We start from the raw sequence: 27,780 nt of genomic DNA, 5'->3' as shown, positions 1-27,780 counted from the left end.
TACCTACATTTAAAAAAATAATCTGAATTTTTAGAAAAGCAGTACTCAGAGGGAAAGTTATAGCTATAAAAGCCTATATTATTAAATAAGTTATAGCTATAAAATCCATTATTAAAAAATATTCTGACTTACGCTGAAAAAGCATTTGACAAAATCCAACATCCATTTATGCTAAAAGTACTGCAGAGAATCGTAATAGAAGGAACATACCTAAACATCAAAAAGGCAATCTACAACAGGCTCACAGACATCATCTTGTTAAATGGGGAAAAACTGTGATATTCCCCCCTAAAAACAAGAATAAGACAAGGATGTCCATTATCACTTTTCAATAAAGTACTTGAGACTCTAGCTAGAGCAATAAGGCAAGAAAAAGAAATCAAAGGAGTACAAACAGAAAAAGAAGAACTCAAACTTTCATTATTTGTAGATGACAATGCTACAATACTTAGAAGACCCCACAAACTCAACCAAAAGGCTTACAGAACTGATCAACAAATTCAGCAAAGTATCTGGAAACAAAATCAATCTTTAAAAAAATCAGAAGATTTTCTGTATACCAGCCATAAATCCACTGAAAAAGAAATCCAGAAATTTCTTTTTCACTCAGGATATCGTACAAAAAAATAAAATATTAGGAATAAACTTAACCAAGGTAAAAGACCCCTACAAAAAAAATTATAAAACATTGAAAAAAAATCAAACAAGACTTAGAAGATGGAGATCTTCCATGTTCATGGATAGGCAGAATAAATACCATCAAAATGGCATTCTTCCAAAAGTGATCTACAGATTCAACACAATACCCATTAAATTATCCCAAGGTCATTCCTTACAGACATAGAGAAATCGATCTTTAAATTCATTTGGAACAACAAAAAAAGCAGAATAGTCAATGTAGTTCTCAACAACAAAAACCATGCAGGAATAATCACAATACCTGACGTTAAAGTATACTATAAAGCCATAGTAATAAAAACAGCATGATCCTGGCACAAAAACAGATACATAAACCAATGGAACAGAATAGAAGACTCAGAGACAAATCTGTACACTTATAACCAACTGACTTTTGACAAACATACACTGGGGGGAAAAAATAGCCTATTCAACAAATGGTGTTGACAAAACTGGTTAACCATATGCAGAAAAGTGGATATAAACCCCACTTTTTCACCCTGCACAAAAGTCAATTAAAAATGGATCAAAGACTTGGAAATTAGAGAGAGACCTTGAGGCCCCTTGAAGAGAGCATAGGTCCAACACTGCAACACACAGACACAGGTAAAAACTTTCTCAACAAGACCTCAAAGGCACAAGAAACTAAAAGGTGGATCAATACCTGGGATTGCATTACTGAAGAGCTTCTGTACAGCAAAGGAAACTAGCAAGAACCTCAAATGAGAGCCAACAGAATGGGAGACAATTTTTGCCGATGAAGGATTAATATCTAAACTATACAGAGAACTCAAGAAGCTCAGCACTAAGAAAACAAATAACCCAATCAAAAGTGAACTAAATAGACACTTCACAAATTCAAATGGCCACTAAGTGCATGAAATAATGCTCAACATCATTGGCAATCAGAGAGATGCAAATCAAAACTACCCTGGGAGGTCACTTAACTCCAACTATAATGGTAATCTTTCAAAACAGAAACAATAACAAATAGTGAGCAAGGATGTGGAGAAGTGGAAACTCTAATACATTGTTGGTGGGATTGCAAATTATTGCAACCACTTTGGAAAACAGAATGGAGGATCCTCAGAAGAATACGAACGAACTTACTATATGATCCCGCAATACCACTTCTGGGTATCTACCCAAAAGAATGGAAACAAAACTACCAAACTAATGTATGTGTATCTATGTTCATAACTGCAAGCTTCACCACTGCCAAACTATGGAACCAGCCAAGATATCCATCAAAAGATGGAATGGATTACAAAACCATGGTATATGTACACACTGGAACTTTACTCAGCCATAAAGAAAAACACAATTATGTCATTTACAGGGAAATGGATGGAACTTGAGAACATTATGCTAAGTGAAAAATAATCTCAAAACCAATAAAATACCTGTGTGCAGAAATAAAACAAAAAGTCCATGAAAAGGCAGTCACATTGCCAGATGCAATCTGTAGCCATGTACCTGGATGTGTCTCCTTCTGGTGTGCTCAGAAGTCATTTGGGGATGACCTACATTCAGTGCTTTCCTGCTGTGCTTGCACCGCTTCTCAAGATATCTCCTCTGTTGGTTGGTGATGCTGCTATATAATTTAATTCGTCTGGGTGACATACATACTCTTTCATGGCCAAAAGCTTGGATCAGTCGGGCAGTGTCAATGGTGGAAACAGAGCTACTCCTCTCGTGCAAAGCCACCTCTCTATCTGTTTGGATCAATATATCTGACTCCACAGGAGACGGGGTGGTGGAAAGAATGTTGGTGGGAGTATCTGTGAACAGCTCACTTTCCTCTGAGCGTCTAGAATCTGAAGAAGTGTTGCTGATATCAGGGGATAGTAGGAAGGAAAAAGAAGTGACTGCTTGATAAGTATGGGGTTTCCACTGGGGTGATAAAAAAAAAAAAATCTGGAACCAGACAGTGGTGATGGTTGAAACCCCCTGTAAATATACTCAATGCTTCTGAATTATTTACTTTAAAATGGTCAAAACTGCCAGGCGTGGTGGAGCATACTTGTAATCCCAGCGTCTGGGAGGCTGAGACATGAGAATCGCACAGGTTCGAAGCCAGCCTCAGCTACTTAGTGAGACCCTGTTTCCAAATAAAGTATAAAATAGGCCTGAGAGTAGAGCCTGGAGGTAGAAAGCTCCTGGGTTCCACCCCCATTACCACCAAAAACAATAAATAAATAAATAAAAAGGTCAAAACTGTAAATTTTATGTTGTGTGTTTTACCATACATACTTTCTACCTGGATCTTTTTCTCTACTTCCCCTATATTCCCAATTTTCCATTACTTAAAAATCATATTAATATATGTCATTATTGTAATTTAATACATAGCAAAAGTCCAATTATGAGAAGTACTATTTTTGGTACCTTGTCTTGCGCCTCATTTTTTCTAGACTCATGTTCTCATATAATTTTGATCATGCAATCCTACTGACAAAATATTTTAGCACAAATTGACAAAATGGGTATTTATTTTAAAAGTATGTTACTACGTCAGCCATTATTTTATAAAATATACAAAAATATGTTGAGTAAAATGAATGCAAGTTCTAATATTTTCCTTTTCTTATTTCAATGTATACAGCTTCTCTCTTTGGAGAGCATTTCTCTGGATATTCTAAATTTCACTATTAGGTAAAGCAATGATCTATATGTGTTGACCCCTTGAGATCTACTTTTACTAATTCTAATTCAAGGAATAATCGCCTTATCATCTTTATTATCGTGTCTATTGTAAGGAAGTTGTAGAGGGCTCCATTTGTTATACGTAGTTTCTTCTTTATGAAGGCAGATGAGGAAATTTTTCTTAGAAGTTTGTATCAGTAATGCTTTTGAAAATTTGGTTTGCTTTTATATAACTGATCACAAAATCACTGTGTGCTTGAAAACAGAATGCCAACTTTGTTGCTAACTTCTATCAAACATATCCTCCAAATAAATTTATCTCCCTTCTGTTTTCAACTGGCCTTTTCATCATTCACAATTCTTCCTTTATTTTTTTAAAATTATGTTGTTCATCCCAGCTTCAATTTTTCTATCATCCCAATTTATTTATTTATTTATTATTTTTTGCGGTACTGGGAATGGAACCCAGGGGCATTCTACCTCCGAGCTACACCCCCAGCCCTATTTTTTATTCTTTATTTTGAAACAAGATCTCACACTGAGTTGCAAAGGGCCTCACTAAGTAGTAGCTGAGGCTGTCCTCAAACCGTGATCCTCCCATCTCAGCCTCCCAAATGCTGGGATTACAAGCGTGTGCCACCATGCCCAGCCAACTAATTTACTTTAAAAAAATCATACTGGTGTGTGTGTTTGTGTGTGTTTAAAAGCACCACCAATACTTCTCAAAAGACAGAAGAATAAAAAAACAAACAAAAACCAGGCAACACTGTTCAGAATAGAGGTCATTCTCAACTTGAAGTTCCCCCGTGTGGGTGGCATACTTTGCAGATTCTGAAGCATTGAGCAGCAAAGCCCTTCATCCAAAGGGTAATGGTTAAATGAGTGTTGATGGAAAGAATGACAACTCACAATAGCACTGTACTACACTTTCTCACTCTTTTTCAGTTGGTAAGAAATGTTATAGTGAGGAAAGGGCAAATGGCTTTTTTTTTTTTCACCTGTGTGCAGAAATAAAACAAAAAAGTCCATGAAAAGGCAGTCACATTGCCAGATGCAATCTGTAGCCATGTACCTGGATGTGTCTCCTTCTGGTGTGCTCAGAAGTCATTTGGGGATGACCTACATTCAGTGCTTTCCTGCTGTGCTTGCACCGCTTCTCAAGATATCTCCTCTGTTGGTTGGTGATGCTGCTATATAATTTAATTCGTCTGGGTGACATACATACTCTTTCATGGCCAAAAGCTTGGATCAGTCGGGCAGTGTCAATGGTGGAAACAGAGCTACTCCTCTCGTGCAAAGCCACCTCTCTATCTGTTTGGATCAATATATCTGACTCCACAGGAGACGGGGTGGTGGAAAGAATGTTGGTGGGAGTATCTGTGAACAGCTCACTTTCCTCTGAGGGTCTAGAATCTGAAGAAGTGTTGCTGATATAATTTAAATCTGGCCGTTTTCTCAGAATATATTTATCAAATTTAATCTGTTCGATCTTAATCTGATTGGACCTCCCAGTTTGATGAGGAGAAAGTACCTTGCTTTTTTTAAGATCACTTATGCATTTATGGCCTTTCTCTACACTTTTACACCGCTTCTGTTTCTGAAGCTTGCTTTTGTGCTGCTGCTGTTTGTTATTCCATTCTTTGACTCGCTCCCCTCTGCTCTCGTCTTGCGTACTTTCTGAGGCCTGGAGAGAATGTGTGATGGGGTTCTGAAGAAGTTTAGCCAAACGATCAAGTCGTTCCACCAAAGATAGTTCTTTCTTGTCACCATTATCAGGTGGTTTCTGTTGCCTCTGTCGCTCCTGGTACTTGTTCCAGAGATCATTCAAACTCATACTATGCTCAGTTGTTGGCTGTGGGGTAACTTTATGATCCCCTTTTGGATCATTTATCTGTCTGTTATTTTTTGGATGACTGCTGGCCTGACCTTGAGTAGTATGCTTCACTTCTTTGTCTCCTAAATTCACATTAATGCTGAGTCTCTTTATTCTGGTATAATCTGTCACAGTCTTGTCCACTGTTTGATAAGGGGAAGGAAGACAAGCATATTCTCTATGTTTGTCTGAATGATGGTGAAAAAAATCTTTCCAAGAATGTCTCATGAAAACACTCCTTCCCAAAGATTCATGACAAAAATCTTGATCACTTGGTAGGTGCACTGGATGGTGAAAGTAAAACTTGGCTGACCTGAAGACAGAATGAGTGGTGTTTTCAAATTCTGAATGACATTCGGACTCTGAAAGGGAGAAAAAAAATATTTTGAAAGAATTTAAAAATATTTAAATTACCTTTAGAAATACTATTCAAAATGGCAATCATCAAGAAGTCAAAAAATAATAGATGCTAGCAAGGATGTGGGGAAATAGGAACTCTTCTACACTGTTGATGGGATTCCAACTAAGTGCAGCTGCTATGGAGGATCAGTGTGAAGATTGAATCCACCATATGACCCAGCTATACCACTCCTGAGACTCTTTCCAAAGGAACTTAAATCAGAATATTACAATAATATTTGTGTATATTTACATATTTATAGTAGCAGCACAGTTCACAATAGCCAAATTATGAAATCAGCCTAGGTGTCCATCAACAGAAGAATGAACAGAACAAAATTATAGGATATACACACAATGGAATTCTACTCAGCAATAAAGAACAAAATTATGTCATTTACAGAAAAATGGATGGACCTAGAGAACATTATGTTAAATGAGATTCGCCAGGCACAGAAAGTGAAGGATCATATTTTTTCTCTCATATGTGAAAGCAAGGAATGCAATCAGGATAACCAGAAGGACTTCAGATAATGAAGGAGAAACTCCAGTGGAGCTAGAGAGGTGGTCTAGGGGAAACGTAGGTCGGACAGGAGAATCAATCAATGAAGGAATCACTTCCACTGATACTATGTACATATGTAAGAATACCAATGTCAATCTCAATACCCTGCATGGGGAAAAGAGGAAATAATGAAGGAGCTGGCGCGAGTGCTATTTGTCATCATCACTATGAACTGGGTTTTTTTTTTGTTGTTGTTGTTGTTTTGTTTTTGCAGTACTGGGGATGAAATGCAGGGGCATTCTACCTCCAAGCTACATCCTTAGCCCGATTTTTCATTCTTTATTTTGAAACAGGGTCTCATTAAGTAGCTGAGGCTGGCCACAAACCCATGATCCTCCTGTCTCAACCTCCCAAGTACTGGGATTACAAGCATGTGCCACCACCTGAACTGCATTATGATGTGAGACTATAATATGTCAATTAAAGTATTTTTTAAAAAGAAATACTATACATACTGAGTTAAGATATAGAACAAAAATTGAAAGAACAATTTATATAAAGTTTCAGAAAGCCAGATTGGCATCATAAATAGGGGGGTCTCTGGGTCAAAACATTTGGATTCTGGCCTAAACTGACCAGCTATGTGACCTCAAAAAAGGCACTTTAGTTCCCAAAATTATAAGTTCAACTGCTATACACATTCACTGGCTGCTGTGTGTGAGGTGTTATGATATGTGCTCTCTCCTGTTAAAGAAATTTTATTCTTTCTCAAAAAACTAGATGTGTATTAGTTACACCATTTTCATAAAACCCCCAGACTTTATTTTCATCACCAGCAATCAGATGGTGGCATGAAAAAGTCTTCTTATATGTCTTAAACTTCTTTACTTTTTCTGTAAACCACCTTTACTTTTTCCCCCTAAATGTTCATGTGGTAAAATATACATAACATAAAATGCATCACCTTCCAGATTCACTTTTGACAATAGTTACTCTATAATAAAAGAGACAATTTTAAGTGCAATAATATCTTATAAGGGACTATGGCTTGAAAATTGAATCCTGCCACGGCAAAAATAGTATTAGGAGGTATGACCTTTAGGAGGTGATTAGATCATAAACATTCCAGCTTCACAAATGGAATCAGTGCCCTGATAAAAGGGCTTAGGAGCCTGTAGGGCCTTTTCTGTTCCATACTATGTGAGGACGTAGCCTGTGTCTTCCTCCATCTGAATGCAAAGCATGAAGGAACCATCTTAGAAGCAGAAAGTGAGACCTCACCAGATACCAAATCTGCCATCTTGATCTTGGACTTTTCAGGCTCCAGAACTGTTGAGAAACAAATTTCTGTAACAGCAGCAGGAATGGACTAGGACACTCATAAGCCTTAACTGTATATTTTCTGGAGCCCAATTCCTCTTCTTTTTCAGACCTTGATTCCTTTCCTGATCATCTCTCTCTTATATCCTCAAATTGTTCCTCTTTACTGGGTCATTTCCAAAAGCTTGAAGACACAATTTAGTGTATCATATCAAAACCCTCACATCCTCCTCCAGGTACTGGCCCATTTCTGGTGTGTGTGTGTGTGTGTGTGTGTGTGTGTGTGTGTGTGTGTGTGTGTGTGTGTGTGTGTGGTGTTACTGGGGATGGAACGCAGGGGCTTTTCTACCTCTAGGCTACCAGACTTAATTTATACTTTATTTTACTACCTTATTATTTTATAGACTTAATTTATACTTTATACTACCAGACTTAATTTATACTTTATTTGGAAACAGGGTCTCAGTAAGTTGCTGAGAGCCTCACTAAGTACCTGAGACTGGCTTCAAACCTGTGCGATCCTCCCTTCTCGGCCTCCCAAGCGCTGGGATTACAGGCATGAGCCACCACACCCGGCTTCTCTGCTCCTTTTTACGGTCAGACTTCTAATATATTGTTTTCTTTGGTTCCTTCCCTACCCAATTCACTCTTCTAATTACTCCTGAGTACAGCAACAGCACTAGACTAAAATTGCTCTTGTAAGTATGATCAATCTCCATGTATAGCCAACTCAAAGGTTATGTTCTCATTCTATATTCTCTAGCTGATCTCATCTCATCTCATCTGACAATATTATCTTCATGCTGATAACTACTCTCAAATTTACATTTCAAGCTATGATTTCTCTCTTGAGCCCCAGAGTCATATACTTACTACATATCTGATATATTTACTTAGATGCCCTGGCCATCTCAAATTAAAATGTTCCTAAATGAACTCTATTACGGCTTCTTCTAGAAAACTCAAAACTTTCAGAACTTTAATAAAGGAGTTCAGTAAGATTTCAAAATAAAAAATATTTATAAACTGGACTTTATTCACCCGCAATAAATAAGCTGAAAATGAAATTAAGAAAACAATTCTAGCACAAGCAAAAGGAGGCAAATATATACATCAAATACGCAAGTATAGCTCTAATTACCATATGACTATCTTCACCATAACAACGAGTTTTATGTAATTGTATATATGCACAGGTACAGATACTGAATTCTAAGAAAAATACTTATCTATAAAAATATACTGATTTATTAATATAGAATTACAAAATTAATTACCTATGCCCAAATTAGATAAAAACTATTCTAATCATACCATAAAAATAAAATACTTAGGAATGAATTTAACAAATCAATGCAAATTCAAAACTCTGAAAACAACAAAGCATTGACTTAAATGGAAAACACTCCATATTATGAACTGAAAGACAACATCATTCAGAAGGTAATATTCCTCAAACTGCTCTACTGGTTCAATGTAATCCCTATTAGAATCCTGGCTTGCTTCTTTGTAGAAACTACCAAGATAATGCTAAAATTCATAGAATAGTAAGGACCCAGAAGAGTGGACAAGATTCTGAAAAATAAAACAACATTGAAGGACTCACACTTCCTAATGTGAAAACTTTCTATAAATAAACAGTAAATAAGACAGAATGGTTCTGTCACAAAGATAAACATATATGTATCATGAGATTCTGTTGATCTCAAAAGGATATTATTGAGAGTCCAGAAATAAAAGTATACATCTATGGTGAACTGATTTTTGGTGTGGTTACCAAGACTATTCAATGAAAAAAGAATTGTCTTTTTTACAGTGTTGTGATAAAGGATATCTAATTCTATCCTTACCTCACACCATGTAACATCATTAATCACTAAGGTAATATAAAAAAGCAAAATGAGACCCCACTATTCCACACATTCAAGGATGGCTACAATACAGTCAGATAATAACGAATGCCTATGAGGTTGTAAAAGTATTAGAATCTTCACAAATTGCTGGTGGGAATGTAAAACGAAGGAGGGTAGCTGCTCTGCAGTATGACAGTTCCTCAAATGACTAATCATTGTTATCTTATGACTTAGAAATTCCACTCCTGACAAAGCAACATACCACTTCTGGGTATATTGTCAAGACAAAACAAAAACATATGTTCACACAAATACCTGCTACATGAATGTTTATAAAAGCATTACTCATACTAGCAAAAAGCTATAAACAGCTCAAGTGTTCATTATTAGACAAAGTTAATAAACAAAATGTGGTGTATACATACACTGGAATATTATTCAGCCATTAAAATGAAGTACTGATACAAGTAACAATTTGGATGAACCTCAAAAACATCAAATTAGGTTAAAAGACACTCCCACTCTACTACTATTCTACATTTCTCTTTGAGGGTGAGTCTAGGATTTTGTTAGTTTTTCATCTGTCTTACCCTTTTTTTCCCTACAAGAAAATCCCACTTTCCCTCTCTCTTAAGCATCTTTTCCTATTAAGCCAATTTTAGACGGTTCCATTTGTTTTGAGACAGGGTTTCACTAAGTTGCAGAGGGCCTCACCAAATCACTGAGGCTGCAATCCTGCAAGCCGAGAACCTGCAACCCTCCTGTCTCAGTTTCCCAAGTAATGGGATTACAGGCATTACCACCATACCCAGCATATCTCTTTTTTAAAAAACAAATAATTTCACCTGAGGGGAGGGAGGGAGGGAGGGAGGGAGGGAGAGAGAGAGAGTGAGAAAGAGAGAGAGGTGTGTGTGCAGAGGACTGAACCCAGGCCTTGTGTGTACAAGGTAAATACTTTTCCACTGAGTTAATCCTCAACCCCTAAGACAATTTCATTTTTATGGTCTGTCATGAACTATGTGTGTTCAAGCTCCATCCCTACTACTTTATATTTGTCCATTCTTTTGAAAATTATAGATTTTGTTAATTTATGGTCTGTTTTACTTTTTCCGACACACAAATTCCTCTTTCCTTAAAACATCTTTTACCTAGCCAGGCATGGTGGCGCATGCTTGTAATCCCCGCGCTTGGGAGGTGGAGCCAGGAGGATTGCGCAGGTTTGAAGCTGGCCTCGCTGGCTTAAGAGACCCTGTTTCCAAATAAAAATATAAATAATAGGTGTCTGGGAGTGTAGCCCGGAGGTAGAAGGGTTTACAGGAACCCCAGTACCACCAAAACAAAAAACCAAAACATCTTTTGCCTGAAAATAATCCTGAGTGTTTTCGTATCATTCCATATCTTCAGTTTTATTTATTTTTTGGTGGTACTGGGGATTGAACTTGGGCATGCCACTTCGGAGCTGCACTCCTAGTCCTTTTTACTTTTTATTTTGAAAAAGAGTCTTGCTAAATTGCTGAGACTGTCCTCAAATCTGTAATCCTGTCTCAGCCTCCCAGCTACTGAAATTACAGGCATGTGACAACACACCTAGCTCTTATCTTTATTCTTTAAGGCAACATAAACTTCCTTATTGATAGAGCTCCCAGTTTTCATTTTATGTGTTTTTATGCTAAGTTATTTAATATTTAAAGAGTTGTACAAGGTATTCTTATTGTAGACTGCAAATCAGTATAAAATATTCCTTTAATTTCTGCAAAACTTTTGGTGTTGAATTTAATCTCATCTATATTAATGTCCCCGAATTTCTTTCTAATGTCTCTAAGTTTTTCTTTTAATCTTTCTGAGTCATTTTACTTTCAAAGGGCACAAGAATGAGTTTGCTTTTAATTCAATTACAGAATTTTTTCTATAGGAAACTTTATTTAAATATATCTTGTATGCTTTTTATTCCCTCATTTTATGTACTTTTCTTTTGTTACAAATTAACTTTCTTTTTGCTTTTTCCTCCCTCTACCCCCATGCTTACTACCCTCTGCTGTTTTTCTAAGTATTTAGAGTGTTTTATAGTTTAACTATTTTAGGGATATTTTTTATAATTTCAAATACAATACTTACACATGCATTTCTTGATATACCAGCTTTTTAAAGATGAAGGTAACTCAAGTACACCTCCTTTTGACTCCCTTTCCTCTGTCCCATTTCTGATTTTCTTTTTGCTTTTCTAAATTCACTCATTTTTCCTTTGGAGTTCAGTACTATCAATATTCATCTCAGTAGATAATAAATAAATACACACACACACACACACACACACACACACACTTCACCTAGAACATGGCATGTCATTCTAAGCTACAGGTTAAATTCCTTCTTATATAAATTTATTTTACTTTTTATTTTATTTTTATTTTTTTGGTGGTGGTACTGGGGTTCCTGGAAGCCCTTCTACCTCCGGGCTACACTCCCAGACCTATTTTTACATTTTTATTTGGAAACAGGGTCTCCTAAGCCAGCGCGCGCGGCTGGCTTCGAACCTGCACAATCCTCCTGTCTCTGCCTCCCAAGCGCGGGGATTACAAGCGTGCGCCACCACGCCCGGCTTACTTTTTATTTTTTAGAGACAGCAACAAACATTGTGTTGGATTTTCACTGTCAGTCCTCAAATCCCATTATTTTCTCAAATTGCTTTCATTTCATCTCTTAATGAGTACAAATACTTCACTTCAACTTGTTCTTCTATCTTCTAAATCTCCTTTTTCATCAGCTTTAATTACATATATTTTTTGTCTTCTGGAATTATTCAAAGTATAAAACATTAAGAACAAATTTTCTTGTCTTTCTGAGTATGCTGTTACAGATTACATTTTCATCTTTTTTTAACAAGCAGTCTCCCACACTACCATGACCAAGTTACAGTGTTCTGTTTCTTCATCTTATGCATTTTTTGTGTGTATGTGGTTTTAAAAAAATGTAACATCAAAATTACCATCTTAACCATTTTTAAGAGCGTAGTCCGATGTTAGACACATTCACATGACTGTGCCAACTTTCGACTTTGTTTCTATAATTTCCTCTACTTTATTTATTTATTTTTGTGATACTGGGGGTGGAAATCAGGGGCTTTTCTACCTCCGGGCTATACTCCCAGACCTATTTTATACTTTATTTGGAAACACGGCCTCACTAAGTTGCTGAGAGACTCACTCAGTAACTGAGGCTGGCCTCAAACCTGTGTGATCCTCCTGTTTCAGCCTCCTAAGTGCTGGGATTACAAGCATGTGCCACAATGCCTGGCTTAATTTTGTCTACTTTAAATACTTGATGTGAGTGGAAACAGTATTTGCTCTTTTGTGGCTGGCCTATTTTGCTTAGTACAATATCCTGAGGTTCATTCATGTTGCAGCATATAAGAGGATTTCTCTTTATCAAGATTGGGTAATATTTTATGTCTCTGTCTCTGTCTCTCTCCCATTCTGTGAGCACAGTTTCCTTTGACAGATAGAAGTTTTTTAGTATATGTGCTGCTGAAGCGAGCATGACATATAGAAGTTTTTAAGCTTGATATAATTTTGTCTTTTTTTGCTTTTGTTTCATGTGTTTTTGGTGTGATATCCAAGAAATCACTGCCAATTACAGTTTCTTGGAACTTTTTCTTCAAGGAGTTTTATGGTTTTCAAGTCAATGTTTATGTCTCAAATCCAGTTTTAGTTAATATTCATATACAATGTAAAAGTATGAATTCAAATTCATTCTTTTGTATGTGTTTATCTAATTTTCCCAGCACTATTTGTTGAAGACATTATCCTTTCCCTATTGTATAATTTTGACACCCTCACTGAAAATCATTTATTTTATACTTTTTTGGGGGGGGGACACTGGGGACTGAACCCAGAGGCATTCTACCACTGAGCTACAACCTCATTCCTTTTTTAATATTTTTAATGATGCACTATAGTCTCACAGCATAATGTAAATCAGATTGACAATGACATACATGCACACAGTCCTTGCTGCCCCCCACCCCGACTCCCTATTTCTCTCCCTCCCAATACCAAGTACTGAGATTGCCACTGGTATAGTCACATGTATAAACACAGTCAACGGTAGTATTTACATTAATGAAACTCAGTCTCCCTCTTCCCCCAACCCCTCTGACTCCACTGAGCTTTCTCCTTCATTATCTAGAGTTTCTCTGGTAGTCCAAATACTCCCTAGCTCATGCATATTAGAGAAAACATATGGCCCTTCACTTTCTGTGCTTGGCTAATCTCACTCATCATAATGTTCTAACCTCATCCCTTTTTATATTTTGTTTTGAAACAAGGTCTCTCTCCATTCCAGAGAGGCTTGTTATGTTGCTGGGGCTGTCCTTGAACCCGTGATCCTCCTGTCTCAGCATCCAAAGTACAGGGGATTATAGATTCTTAGCTGGGTGGCATTTGGGAGGCTGAAACAAGAGCATCGTAGTTCACAGACAGCTTCAGCTACTTAGTGAGGCCCATTGTAACTCAGTGAGACCCTGTTTCAAAATAATAAAAAATAGGGCTGGGGGTGTATCTCAGAGGTAGAATGCCCCTGAGTTCTAAACCCAGTACCACACACACACAAAAAGAACTTCACACTTTCTTGATGTGAGTAGTAGTAGCTCTTTGGCTCCTTTCTCTCATCTAGATACTCTGTCTTCCTCTAAGGGGAAAGCAAGGCAGTAACAGCTCATGTTCTATATACCTGCTCTTTATGTAATAAAAATGGGGTCATGGACAAACTCACGTTGGTTTGATTGACTCTCTTACTACAATTTTTAAAAAGTTTGTTTTGATGGTATCAGTGTCTGTCACAACCTTCTGGAATACCTTTAAGCTTTAAGTTTTCAGTACAGACATGATGTTTCGCTTGTTTGTTTGTTTGTTCATTTGTTTGATTTTTGTGGTACTGGGGGTAGAACCCAGAGACTTTCTACCCCTGGGCTATACTCCCAGACCCATTTTCTATTTTATTTGGAAACAGGGTCTCACTAAGTAGCTGAGGCTGGCTTTGAAACTGTGCAATCCTCCTGTCTCAGCCTCCCAAGCACGGGAATTACAGGTGTGCGCCACCACTCTGGGCCTGATGTTTCACTTCTAATACTACATAAGTAAACTTAGTATCCTTGAGGGACTAAATACAGGAACTGCCACAGATGCCAAAATTTGTGGATGCTCAAGTACCTTATACAAAATGGAGAAGAATTTGCTATAATCTAAGAACATCTTCCTCTATACTTCAAATCATTGTTACCTTTTTTTCCATACCGGAGATTAAACCCAGAGGCATTCTACTTATGAGGTATATCCACAGCCCTTTTTATTTAATTTTGAAATAGAGTCTTACTAAGTTGCTGAGGGTCTCACTAAATTAATGAAGATGGCCTTGAACCTTCAATTCTGTCTCAGCCTCCCAAGTACTGGATCATGGGTGTTTACCACTGCATCCAGCTTATACTTCTTGTAATACTGAATATAATATAAATGCTATATAAATTGTTATAGTGTACATTTTATTTTGTGTGTGTGTGTGTGTGTGTGTGTGTGTGTGTGTGTGTGTGTGTGGTCTGGGGGTGGAACCCAGGGGCTTTTCTACCTCCAGGCTATACTCCCAGACCTATTTTCTATTTTATTTTAAAACAGGGTCTCATTAAGTTGCTGAGAGCCTCATTAAGTAGCTACGGCTGGCTTTGAACCTATGAGATCCTTCTATCTCAGCCTCCCAAGCGCTGGGATTACAAGCATACGCCACCAGGCCCAGCTATAGTGTACATTTTAGAGCCCAAAGTAAAGGGGAAAAGTTTGTACATGTTCAATGAAAAAATCTTTAAATTAAGCTGCACTCTCATCAGAATGAAACAGAAGCACACAGGTGTGTGCACATGCACATACACAATAAATCCCATTACCTGAAATATCTATCTGTAAGGACTTTTTCTCTTCTGGCCAAGCTTCCTTATAAGTAGTCCTATTATCATAGATCTCTTCTTTCTGCTTAATGGCTTCAGTGTCTGGTAGGTCTTCAATCTTTTTGTCTTGCACTTCAATAGAAATCTCCCCAGCAGGAGCACCACTGGAACCTAAGATAAGAAAATTATCACAATGTACAGACAGGAAATTGACAAAAATTTTTTTTTAAGATACCGCTAAGCATCTACTATGTGAAAGGCATATGAAGGCATTGTTACTGGTATTAAAAAAGTAAAAAGATCAATCAGAAACATGTACAGAAAATTATCTAAGCTGAAGTTAAAAAAAAAAAAAGAACATGCACATTAAACTGATGGCATACAAAGTTAAAGAATTATACCACGAAGGAGACTATAAGTATTAAAATTAAGAAAAACTAATTCTAGCAAGAAGTATCAGAGAAGAACTCTGGACAACTACTTGATTAGGACATTAGAATATGGGCTATACCTTGAAGTAGAGAAATTGATTAGGACATTAGAATATGGGCTATACCTTGAAGTAGAGAAAGAAAGGCATTTTAAAGAAAATAATTACAAAACAATAGCGTCAGGAAAGTAAATGAGCATCTAAGAACTAGAGCACATATATGGTTTGATTACAGAACTACAAGGAAAAAGGGTGAGAACTAGCCTTTGAAATGTTCTTTGGGAACTGGCTCTAATGTTCTAGAAGACTATTTTAAAAAGAACATAGATTTTATTCTTATGGTCAATGAGACTAAATCTTATTAGGAGACTAACAAGATAAAAACTACTTCTTCATTTAGCAACAGTAAAAAAGGAAAAAACATTTTTAAAGTGTTTTCCAGAATATAATATAACTTCTTAAAAAAAAAGCAGTATGTAAAAAAGAAAAGTGGCTAATTCTGCTAAAAAATGTTTCTAGTTTATAATTACAGCAGAAATACCAGCTGTCGTATAATATCCGTTTTCCTTTTCAACTAAAATAGGGTCCTAATTTAGCTGGGCATATGGTTATGAGAATAAAGACTCTCAGACTTCCTAACAATGTGGTGTGGTAAAATTGTGTGACTCAGTCTGGCAAGTACAATGTAAAGGGAATGATATATACATATAACTTCTGAGAAGTATGGACTCATAGCTAGAGCTTGAAAATGGCAGTAAAAAATGTCAGAGCAACAGAAGAAAAAGAGCATTTGATACTCTGGAGCATGTCAAACCTAGAGGATGCCTTCCTCTGAATTTTTTGAGAATGAAATATGTTTTCTTCATTAAGCTGATATTTTATTTTCTCTTTCATCTCTCAGTGCCAAACATAATCCTTACTTAAACTATAATGCTAATTATAAAGAGTCTTAATCTGCATAATCATATTGAATTAAAATAAGTAGATATAATTCAGAAGTAAACAAAATTAATTCCTAAACAATAAAGACTTAGGTATAACAAAAGTATTAGAGTATATTGCCTGGAATGAAAGTATTTACCAGTAAATGGAAACAGTTTATTAAGTGAATTTCTGACAATGTGATTAATTTCCATATTATATTAAATATTCTCCAGGAATACCTCAAAGAGTTATAAAACTGTCAGTTTTATACTTGCCAAAGTATACTAAAACTGTAGCTAGAAATACCTTAACATATGAACAAGACAGAGGAGGGTCAAGAAGAGACTAAAAATATGTTTCTGATCCAGGCATGATGGTGCATGCTTGTAATCCCAGCATTTGGGAGGCTGAGACCTGAGGATTGTGGTTCACAGACAACCTCAGCTACTTATTGAGGCCCTTTGCAACTCAGTGAGACCCTGTTTCAAGATAAAGAATAAAAATTAGGGCTGGGGGTGTAGCTCAGTGGAAGAATGTCTCTGGGTTCCTTCCCAGACCCACAAAAAAATAAAAATAAAAATCTGTTTCTGTTTATATTCTTGAGGGAATGGTCTCATTTTAGAAAACTAGAAGAAAGTAATACATGGACAATTCCATTCATCTACCTGCAGTGTCTTTCGGCAAGGGTTCTTGTTTTTCAAGGCAGGCAGTCTTGGTTACTGCCTTTTCACTGATGGTCTCCTCTTTCTGTTTTCCATCTGAAAGATTCTCATCTCCAGTGATGGGCATCTGAACTGGGACTTCTGTAATGACATCATTTAATCTCACAGAGAATGAAAATATAATAAACAGAAAAGACAAGCAAGTGTGGGCGTGGTGGAGCACGCCTGTAATCCTAGCATTTGGGAGGCTGAAACAGGAGGATCTCAGTTCACAGACAGCCTCAGCTACTTAGTGAGGCCTTCTGCAACTTAGTAAGACCCTGTTTCAAAACAAAGAATTAAAAATAGGGCAGGGGGTTGTAGCTCAGTGGTCAGATGTCCCTGGGTTCCAAACCAGACCCGCAAAAAAAAAAAAAAAAAAAAAAAAAAAAAAAAAAAAGACAAGCAACCCTCCTACCTCCAATAAATAAATCCCCAAGCCCTTTATGTATTAGGGGAAGAAAAAAAACCTCTTAGGCCCCACTATGCAAAAATTTATAACATGAATTGGAAAGTTTTCAGTATTTTTCTATATATAATAACATTTAATAAAATAACACTTTAGAATTTGTTCTTTGATGGCTTGATGCAAGTTTTTTTAAAAAAGTTTATTATTATGTTTTTCAAAGTCTAAGCATTTGAATAACACTTTGGAACTCTCTGACCTATTCAAAAAAAATTTTTTTTGTTTATGAAGTCAATTTTGCAATGTCATACATACAGCCCAAAAAAAGCACTTACAGGACATCTAGATTTTAGATAGCATTTTCATATAACTTTTAAAAATCCCATGTAGTTATATTCTTTTTTTAATTGCTTATTATTCTTATTTTAATTTTTATTTTTTTATATGTGGAACATATTGAGAGTGGTGTACATTTACATTGTGCTTCATGCCCTTCCCCCTCCCCCCCAATAGAGAGTGTCCAGGTTAACCATGTGATATTTAGCCTATTACACATATTCGCATGTAGCTCCTCCATTGAACAACCTCAGCTTTCTTCCTCTCCTATCCTTCCATTCAAGCTTTGCTGAGATTTCCCCTCCATCATCTGGAGTCCCTCTGGTATTACCACTACTCCCTAGCTTGAACATATTAGAGAAAACATATGTCCCTTCTCTTTCTGTGCTTGACTAATCTCACTTAACATAATGTTCTCTAGTTCCTTCCATCTTCTTGCAAATGCTATTATTTTATTTTTCTTTATAGCTGAATAGAATTCCATTGTGTGTATTTCCCATAATTTTGCAATCCATTATAGAGAACTACATTAACATATGCATACCCATGTTCATAGCTGCACAGTTTGTAATAGCCAAAGTATGGAACCAACCTAGATCTCCATCAACAGATGAATGGATTGCAAAATTATAGTTATATTCTTTTAAACTTGTCTAATACTTTTTCTTTTTTAATTGGTTATACTTCATTTTCTACCTCTAAGCATGAATATTTTTCAACAGAGAAATCCAAAATGCAATAAAGATGACTAAAAAACACACAATTAAACTTGTCTAATACTTTCTCTTCTTTTTTTAAAATTGGTTATACTTCTCTTCCTACCTCTACACATGAATATTCCCAACAGAGAAATCAGAAAGGCAATAGATTACTAAAAATACAACAAAGAATCAGTCTTAGTTTCATTTATCAAGCTGTTTTTAGTTCATTAATTTTTATTTCCATTACTTCAATCCTCTTAACCTCTTTACCTATCTTCTGAAACTTTTAGAACATTTCATTCATTTATTTGTTCATTCACTCAGTGGTACTGGAGATTGAACCCAGGGGCATTTACCTAAGTTATCTTTTTATTTATCTTTATCTATTTTTTGTTTTGAAACAGGGCCTTGCTAGGTTGCTGAGGCTGTCCTCCAACCCGTGATCCTCCTGTCTTAGCCTCGAAAGTAATGGGATTACAAGCATGCAACACTACCCCCACCTTAGAATACTTTTAAAAAGTTAAGGGTGTATTCATTTCAAGTCACCCCTCCATGCCAGTCTGGTATGGAGCTGTATTTCTATCTTTCTAATAAACGTCTTTAAATCTTCAAAAAGAAGTTAATAAAATATTTTAGGCATACCAAAAGTATAAATAACAATGAATACCCAGATATCTGCAACTGAGCTTAAGAAATAAAACAGACAGTGATTTTTGTGTGTGTAAAGTCTCAATAATATCATTCTCTCAATAGCAACCACTGTACTGAATTTAGTTTATCAATCTCAAGGATGTTTTTGAGTTCTTTCCTACCTCACATTAATTAATATTAATAACAATAATTAAGATAATATTAAGCAGTAATAAAACCTTATTTTGACTCTGCGCTTTTAAGGGTACATTACTGTATGTTCCTTCAGCAACATGCCTTTCTCACTCAGTATCATGATTTGGAGATTTAGTCATGTACCTCTAACTGATTCTCAAGTTAGTGTACTGTTCTATCATATTAACATATCCACTCACTTGCTGAGTAACAGAACATTATTTCTAATTCTTTTTTACAAAACACTATAATGATTACTTCTATAAAACTTCCCATAGGCCGTGAGTTGCAAATATCTTATTATAAGTCTGTGCCTTTTTTTTTTTTTTTTTTTTTTTTTTTTTTGCTGCAGGTCTGGGGATGGAACCCAGGGGCATTCAACCTCCAAGATATACCCCTTGCCCTATTTTTATTCTTTATTTTTGAAACCGGGTCTCACTGAGTTGCAGAGGGCCTCACTAGGTAGCTGATGCTGTCCGCAAACAGTAATCCTCCAGTCCCAAACTCCCGAATGCTGGGATTACTAGTGTGCGCCACCACACCTGGCTGTGCCTTATCTTTTAATAGTTCATGATTTCTTTTAGGCATGAAATTTTTCACTTTAACAATGTCAGATTTATTTATTTTGCCTCAGGACCTGTGCTTTCTGTGTCTTAAGAAATCCTTAACTATAACATGGTCGTAAGAATAAATCTTCTAAATTTTCAAAGTTTACAAATTTTCCTTCTTACATTGAATATGCCTAGAATACATTTTTGTTCAATATGTGCCAGATTTATCGGATTTCATTTTTCCTACATATATCATCTAAGCACTACTAAAGAGTTCTTCTTCATCCTTTCACCATAGACTTTTATACCATCTCTGTATATATTAAGTTTCCACATTCATGTGTGTGTTTCTGGGTCACCACTATGCTTCATTTTTCTGTTCATTCCATTAAAAAATATATTGTAAATAAGCTACATATATAATAATTCTCCTTGTCTGATATGGCAAGTTCACTTACTTTATTTTTAAAATATACTATACAATTTGCCATAAAAATTTTTAGAATCAGCTTATCAAGTTACATTTTCAATACCATATGGAATTTTGAGTAACAACACAATGAATTTAAAAATTAATTTGATTACCCAGGCTTGGTGGCACACGCTTGTAATCCCAGCATTTGGGAGGCTGAGACAAGAGGTTCGCAGTTCAGGGGATACCCTCAGCTACTTAGTGAGGCCCTTTGCAACTCAGTGAGACCCTGCTTCAAAATAAAGAATAAAAAATAGGGCTGAGGGTGTAGCTCAGAGGTAGAATGGCCATGGGTTCTATCCCCAGTACCACACACACACACACACACACACACACCCAAAAAAATTAATTTGGTTAGAACTGACACCTTTAATTTATTATGGCTATAATGTAATTCTCTATTTTAGGCCTCTCTTCATATATTTCGATGTAGTTTGTAATTTTCTCTACAATGTTCTTTCATGTCCCTTTGGCTTCATTTCTTTTTTTTATTTTTATGTAAATCATATTGAAAATGGCATACATTGAGACTGTGTTTGGTGTCTTCTCAACTTCCTCTCCTCCCCAACTTTCCCTCCCCCTTCCAACAATGAGTGTCCACATTGACCATGCTCCATTCATACTTTTACACATATTTGAATGTAGCTCCTCCATTAACCAACCCCAGCCTTCTTCCTCTCCTACCCTTCCATTCTAGATTTGCTGAGGTTTCCCCTCCTTTACTGGAGTCCCTCTGGTATTCCTAACACTCCCTAGTTTCAGCATATTAGAGAAAACATATGTCCCTTCTCTTTCTGTGCTTGGCTGATCTCACTTAACATAATGTTCTCCAGTACTTTCCATCTTCTTGCAAATGACATGATTTTGTTCTTCTTTATAGCTGAGTAGAATTCCATTGTGTCTGTCTCCCATAATTTTGCAATCCATTCATCTGTTGATGGAAACCTAGGTTGATTCCATATTTTGGCTGTTACCAATTACGCTGCTATGAACATGGGTATGCATATGTTACTGTTGTTCTGATTCAAGCCCTTTGGAAAGATATCCAGGAGTGGTATAGCTGGATCATATGGTGGATTCATTCCAGTTTTATAAGGAATCTCCACACTGATCTCCATAGCGGCTGAACTAGTTTGCACTCCCACCAACAGTGTAAAAGAGTTCCTCTTTCCCCACATCCTCGTCAGCTTTGACTTCTTTATGCTTGCCACTCTGATTGGGGTTAGATGGAATCTCAGGGTAGTTTTGATTTGCATCTCCCTGATGACTAATGATGTTGAACATCTTTTCATGTATCTATTGGCCATTTGTATCTCCTTTTGTAAAGTGTCTATTCAATTCAGTTGCCCATTTCTTGATTTTGTTATTTGTTTTTGCCCTAAGTTAATGTTCAATATTCACATATTATATAAAAAGTGGGAACTAGCCGGGCATGGTGACACACACTTGTAATCCCCGCGTTTGGGAGGCGGAGACAGGAGGACAGTGCTAGTTCAAAGCCAGCCACGCTGACTTAAGAGACCCTGTTTCCAAATAAAAATATAAAATAGGTCTGGGAGTGTAGCCCAGAGGTTGAAGGGTTTCCAGGAACCCCAGTACCACACACACAAAAAAAAAGTGGGAACTAATTAAGCAATTTCCTTTTAAACCAACATCCAGTATTTACATGACCAGGATATGAAACTAATAACCATTGCCAAACAGTATTATATACTTACACAATTTCTATTTTAGAAACCTCTGCTTTTCCTTAGGAATAGCTACCCTGTTTGTGCATTTGCTAAGTTAATATGTACCAATTCCCACTTCATCCTTATAAATGAAATTGAAAATATCTACATATATCAATTTGACCTTTTTTTCCCTCCATCATTAATCTAAACTAGTTCAAGACCTTTTATCATAAAACAGAGGCCTATGTTTTCTTTTGGGGAACTTTTACAATCTCTTCTCTAATTAGTGGCTTGAAATTACAAGGTTTTGTGCCATGATAGTCTCTTTCAAATATAGAAAGTCAGATCCTTGAGTTCTGGGATCTATTCCTTATCTTCTCCTTTCTATGGAATAATTATTTTTAGATATTGAAGTTTTGGAGCCAATCTCAAAAAGTCTTAAAAGTCTTTTCCTTCTCTTTATGTTCTATGCTCTAAAAGATGTCTCACTTTTGTATTCCAAACCTTCTACGAAGATCTTTACTTTTAATATCTTATTTAATGGGCTCACTTAGCATACATAAGTCACTGATCAATTTCCCGCAGGTGTTCTACCCTATGTGCTGCTGCTTTAATCCTCTCAGGTAGGAGCTGTGAGGCTGGGCTTCCTCCAAAACGACTACAAAGCATTCAGCCAGGAGGAGGGCCTTTCCTTACAAAGTATACAAGGATTATCAACAGATGGGAGATTGTGGGAGCCCTCCAATACCTGAGCCCAGTTTTATTTCAAATGTGCCATCTTTACACCAAACAAAGCCTTGGAGTGGGATACAAAAGGTGAATTTTTTAGTTCACTTAACCATCACTTTGTTCCCTGCCAATTTTTTTTTTCCGTATCCATGACCTCCTGAAGTTTCTAAGATTTCTGAACCTTGGGGGTTATCTGTATCAACCTAACTGCCATTAGCATACGGATAGTGCAAACAGGTAAGGGATACCTTAGTGCATCCGAGTTTTCATTTATAAAACATTTTATAAAAAAATATTTCTACTTTTATTAGAGTCTCAATATAAACTGAGAAATATGCCTCCTTTCTCTTGTTTCAAAAGAGATTTACACACAGCTTTCAACATGCTTTGCAGTGAAACAATAGTTGTCTAGAAGAATAAATGTCTTGGCTTTAGCAAGCAAGACTTCAATCCGTTTTTTTTCACAAAGGCATCGATACCATTATACAAATCATTAACCTGAACACAGAGCCATTCTATGCTTTTACACTATCCTGGGATCAGTAGTACTCTGACTAAGTAATTTGTAATTTGTAAATGTAACATAAACGCCAACTACACACAAGGAATTTTCAGTAGCCACTGAAGTTTTCATTTAATAAATATTACCATGTATTAAATAAAGAAGTACAATGCTAGAGATGAAGAAGAAAAAAAAGTAAGTGGATCCCTAAAGGGTGAAAGCTTCATAAAACAATAGGTCCTACATTCAGAATAAGGTTCAAAACACAAATACCCACAGAAACAAGACAAATGTGGCGAATGAATAAAGTAGACTGGTCCCATGAATTACAGAGGGAGACGGAAGCAAACAGGAGAAAGGAGGCTCTATCTGTAGACTCAATCATGCTCAGAGCAGCTGACTACGGCCATGGAGGAGTGTGAGCTGGGCATGACTAGATACTGTGGTGTTTTAAGGGGGTGGGGTGTGGGTAGGGAAGGAGCGCCAAATCTTATTTTAAAATGTTGGCAGCAAAAGCAAAAAAACTTTAAGACATCATATGAGAACATATCTCCCTATAGAATCCAACATGTTTGTTTGCAATATCTCATAGGAATAAATTCATGAGGCAATTTAATCAATATTTTCTATAAATTTCAGTCTATAAGACATTTCAAATTTGTAGCATATTCCCCATGTGAAAACAAAGTTTGCAGTTTTCAAAAATTTTTGAAACATTTTAAAAGACTTTATAAAAATTTTACCTTCTTGAATATGTCCAATAAAATAATAAGAGAAAATTTTATGTAACAAGTCAGAAAACAAATAAAGACTAGACAATACTCTTATTTAGAAAGAAAAGGGGAATGCAAGTTACAAAACACAGAAAGCCATTCCAGTTACCTGCATTATCTTTCTGAGAGGGTTTCCTCTCCACCAACAGTGATGCTTTGGTTGCTGCCCTCTTACTGTAGATTCCTTCTTTATGTTTAATGTTCACAGTGTTTGAGAGGTCGTCATCCCTTGTGCCGAGCACCTGAGCTGGGAAATTTGGAGCAATAGCATCGTTGGACCCTACAGAAAATGAAAAAGTAATACAATTAACACAAACATAGGACTTGGAGTTAAGAATGACTTAAAAATTTTACCTGTTAGACCATTTATCCGAAAGAGTCATTATAATGAAAGCACTGCAGAGAAATGAGATGTCAATCAAACTGAAGCTATGAGACATGTAGAATAAATGCCAACAATAAAAGGCAGAGAAACCAACAGCAGAAGACATATAAATTGGAGCATTCATTAGTTCAAGAGGGAGATTATTTCCAGCTCAGAAAAGTTTTGGGGAAAAGGAGAAACGTTTACCTACAATAGAAAAAACAGGCTTTAACACCGGGCGTGGTGGCGCGCGCTTGTAATCCTCGCGCTTGGGAGGCGGAGACAGGAGGATCGCGCAGGTTCGAAGCCAGCCGCGCTGGCGTAAGAGATCCTGTTTCAAAAATATAAAATAGGTCTGGGAGTGTAGCTCGGAGGTAAAAGGGCTTCCAGGAACCCCAGTACCACTAAAAAAAGAAAAAAAAAGAAAAAACAGGCTTTATGGTATGCAAAGAAAGATAGAAAGGTATTTAGGCAGAAGTGGTTAGGCTGGATTACAGGATACATTAAAAAGTGAGATTACAAGCATATGCCACCACACCCGGATAGATGCTTCAGTTTTTATACTTTAGTGAGTGCATTCTAATTATACATCATTCTTTATGGCTGAACAGAATTCCCTTGTATGTGTAAACATTTTTATTAATTCATCTGCTGATGGGTACCTAGATTGGTTCCATAATTTGCTATTGTGATTATGCTGCTAGAAACATGAATATTTATGTGCCATTATACTATTCTGACTTTCTTTTAGAAAGATGCCAAAGTGGGGTATAGCTAGTGGTCCCATTTCTAGTCTTTTGAGGAACTTCCACACTGATCTCCATAATGGTTGTATTAATTTACAATCCCACAACAGTATGTAAGAGTTCCTGTATCCCCAAATCTTCATACTCATTATTACTTGTATTCTTATTCTTGCCATTCTAACTGGAGTTAGATCAAATCTCAGTAAAGTTTTGATCTGCATTTATCTGACTGCTAATGATGAACATTTTTCATTGGTCATTTGTGTTTCTTCTTTTGAGAAGTGTCTGTTTAGCTCAATTGCCCATTTTCTGACTGGGTTGTTTTCATGTGAGGTCTGAGTTCTTTACATAGTCTAGCTATTAGTGCTCTATCAGAGAAGTAGCTAGCAAAGATTTTCTCACATTCTTTAAGCACTCTCTCTTCTTTTTTGCATAGAAGTTTTTTAATTTGATGGCATCTCATGTATTGATTCTTGGTTTTATTTCCTGAGCTTTAAAGGTCTTATTAAAGAAAGTCTCTATCACTGTCTAAGTGCTAGAAAGTTGATTCCATGTTTCCTTTTAGTAACTGCAATTTTTTTTTTGTCTAGTTTCTAGGTCTTTGATACACACTGAATTGACTTTTATTCACAGTGATAGAAAGTTCTAATTTCATTCTTCTATATATAGATATCCGGTTTTCCAAGCACTATTAAAAAAGACTATCTTTGCTGGGCATGGTGGCACATGCTTGTAATCCCAGCATTCGGAAGGCTGAGACTGAAAGGATCACAGTTCATGGACAGCCTCAGCTACTTAGTGAGGTCCTTCACAACTTAGTGAGACCCTGTCTCAAAATAAAAAGAATAAAAAATAAGATTGGAGGTGTAGCTCAAGAGGTAGAATGTTCCTGGGTTCCATCCATAGTACAGCAAAAGGCTATCCTTGTGTGTGCCTCTGCCATTTTGTACCCCATTAAGATGTACAGTTACCATGCACTAATAAAAAAAAAAAACTTTTAAAAAATTTTTCTTAAATCTTTTCTCTAGCATTTATTTCTATTTTGGCTCCTTTGTCAAAAGTCAAAAATTCTTTCAGCATTTAAGTTGTGAACATAGCCACCATCTATTTTAAGTAGCAGTCAGTTTTGGAGAAATACCTTTTGGCTTAAAAGGCCCACTAGTGAAGAATATTTTAAGTACAGTTAATAGCTGTGGCTTACCTAGCCTGTTGATAAAATGTGTTCATTTATATGAGCAGCTAGCAACTGTTCATTGTTAAATCTCTGTTAATATAGACCAGAGAAGCCGGCCTGCTTCCCTGCAGTAGTAGATGGGCTGCTGCTATTTCCTATCTAATACTAGCTTAAATTAGATTCTTAGAAATATAGTTTTTTGGTTTTTGTTTTTTTGTTGGTACTGGGGTTCCTGGAAGCCCTTCTACCTCTGGGCTACACTCCCAGACCTATTTTTATATTTTTATTTAGAAACAGGGTCTCCTAAGCCAGCGCACGCGGCTGGCTTCGAACCTGCGTGATCCTCCTGTCTCCGCCTCCCAAGCGCGGGGATTACAAGCGTGCGCCACCACGCCCGGCAAGAAATATAGTTTAAAAAATTACTTTGTTTCTTGCAAAGAAAACATTCAAACTTCAAAAACAGAACAAGATTCAAAAACAGAAATATTGGGCTATTCACACCCCAAATGTTGATCTCTTAATAAATATGCACTGCTTACATCTATATATAGCATCTATAGCTTATCTGAAATATGAATTTAAACTTATAAATACCACTTGGTCAATAAATATTGGGGGATCCACAAATAAAAATTTACACTAAGTATTGACATGGATTAAGTCCTAAAAATGTTTATAATCGAGACGCGGCAGCAGCGTCATACTGCCGGAGGCACCGGCGAATTCACGGACGGCCACAGCAAGCCAAGGGGAGCTGCTGCGGAACAGCCAGGCAGGATTTCTCGGCGCAGAGGACATCTAAAGCTCCCAGTGTCTGAGCTCAACACACGCTGCAGGGATTCAGAGTGGAAATCAAAACCAAGAAAAAAAAAACGCCAGCCCAACAGCCAAGTGCGTAGCAGCGCCGCCATACTGCCACCCGCGGTAGCAGCACCGAATTCACTACAGCTACATCTGCGTACTCAAGAACAGTGAGTCAAATTGCGGGCCACAGCGGAGAAATCCCAGTACTGTACTCACTGGGACTTGACCCAGTGGGAGAGGGGCGGTGGCAGTGATATCACACCATAGGAGAACGTGCAACCTGGCACCCCCCACAGTCTAAAGCAGCCTCTATCGACTCTCTGGGTCGGAGACTCTGTGATAAAACCCAGTAAAGGAGTAGTGGGGTCTGAGATACTACTGACTCGAGATCCAGAGCACCTTAAGTGAAGTCATAGTGACCCAAGGGAAGAACCCAGAGAAGGCACAAACTTCCGAAATCATG

The 27,780-nt window shown here is 36.8% G+C and overlaps 1 protein-coding gene across 1 annotated transcript in view; it reads right to left on the bottom strand.

Moving 5' to 3' along the window:
* Positions 1-27,780, bottom strand: part of ALMS1 (ALMS1 centrosome and basal body associated protein) — a gene marked incomplete at both ends in the record, with an annotated part of 141,119 nt that overhangs the window by 20,639 nt on the left and 92,700 nt on the right. The window contains 4 exons of the mRNA XM_080711409.1: positions 4,397-5,559; positions 15,207-15,377; positions 17,226-17,363; positions 24,339-24,509. Of these exons, the coding sequence (XP_080567535.1) occupies positions 4,397-5,559; positions 15,207-15,377; positions 17,226-17,363; positions 24,339-24,509 (1,643 nt within the window). The remainder of the gene's footprint in view (positions 1-4,396; positions 5,560-15,206; positions 15,378-17,225; positions 17,364-24,338; positions 24,510-27,780) is intronic.

Source organism: Muscardinus avellanarius (genome assembly GCF_963383645.1).
Source record: "Muscardinus avellanarius genome assembly, chromosome: 15".
Lineage (NCBI taxonomy): Eukaryota > Metazoa > Chordata > Mammalia > Rodentia > Gliridae > Muscardinus > Muscardinus avellanarius.
This window is presented reverse-complemented; position numbering and strand designations above follow the sequence as displayed.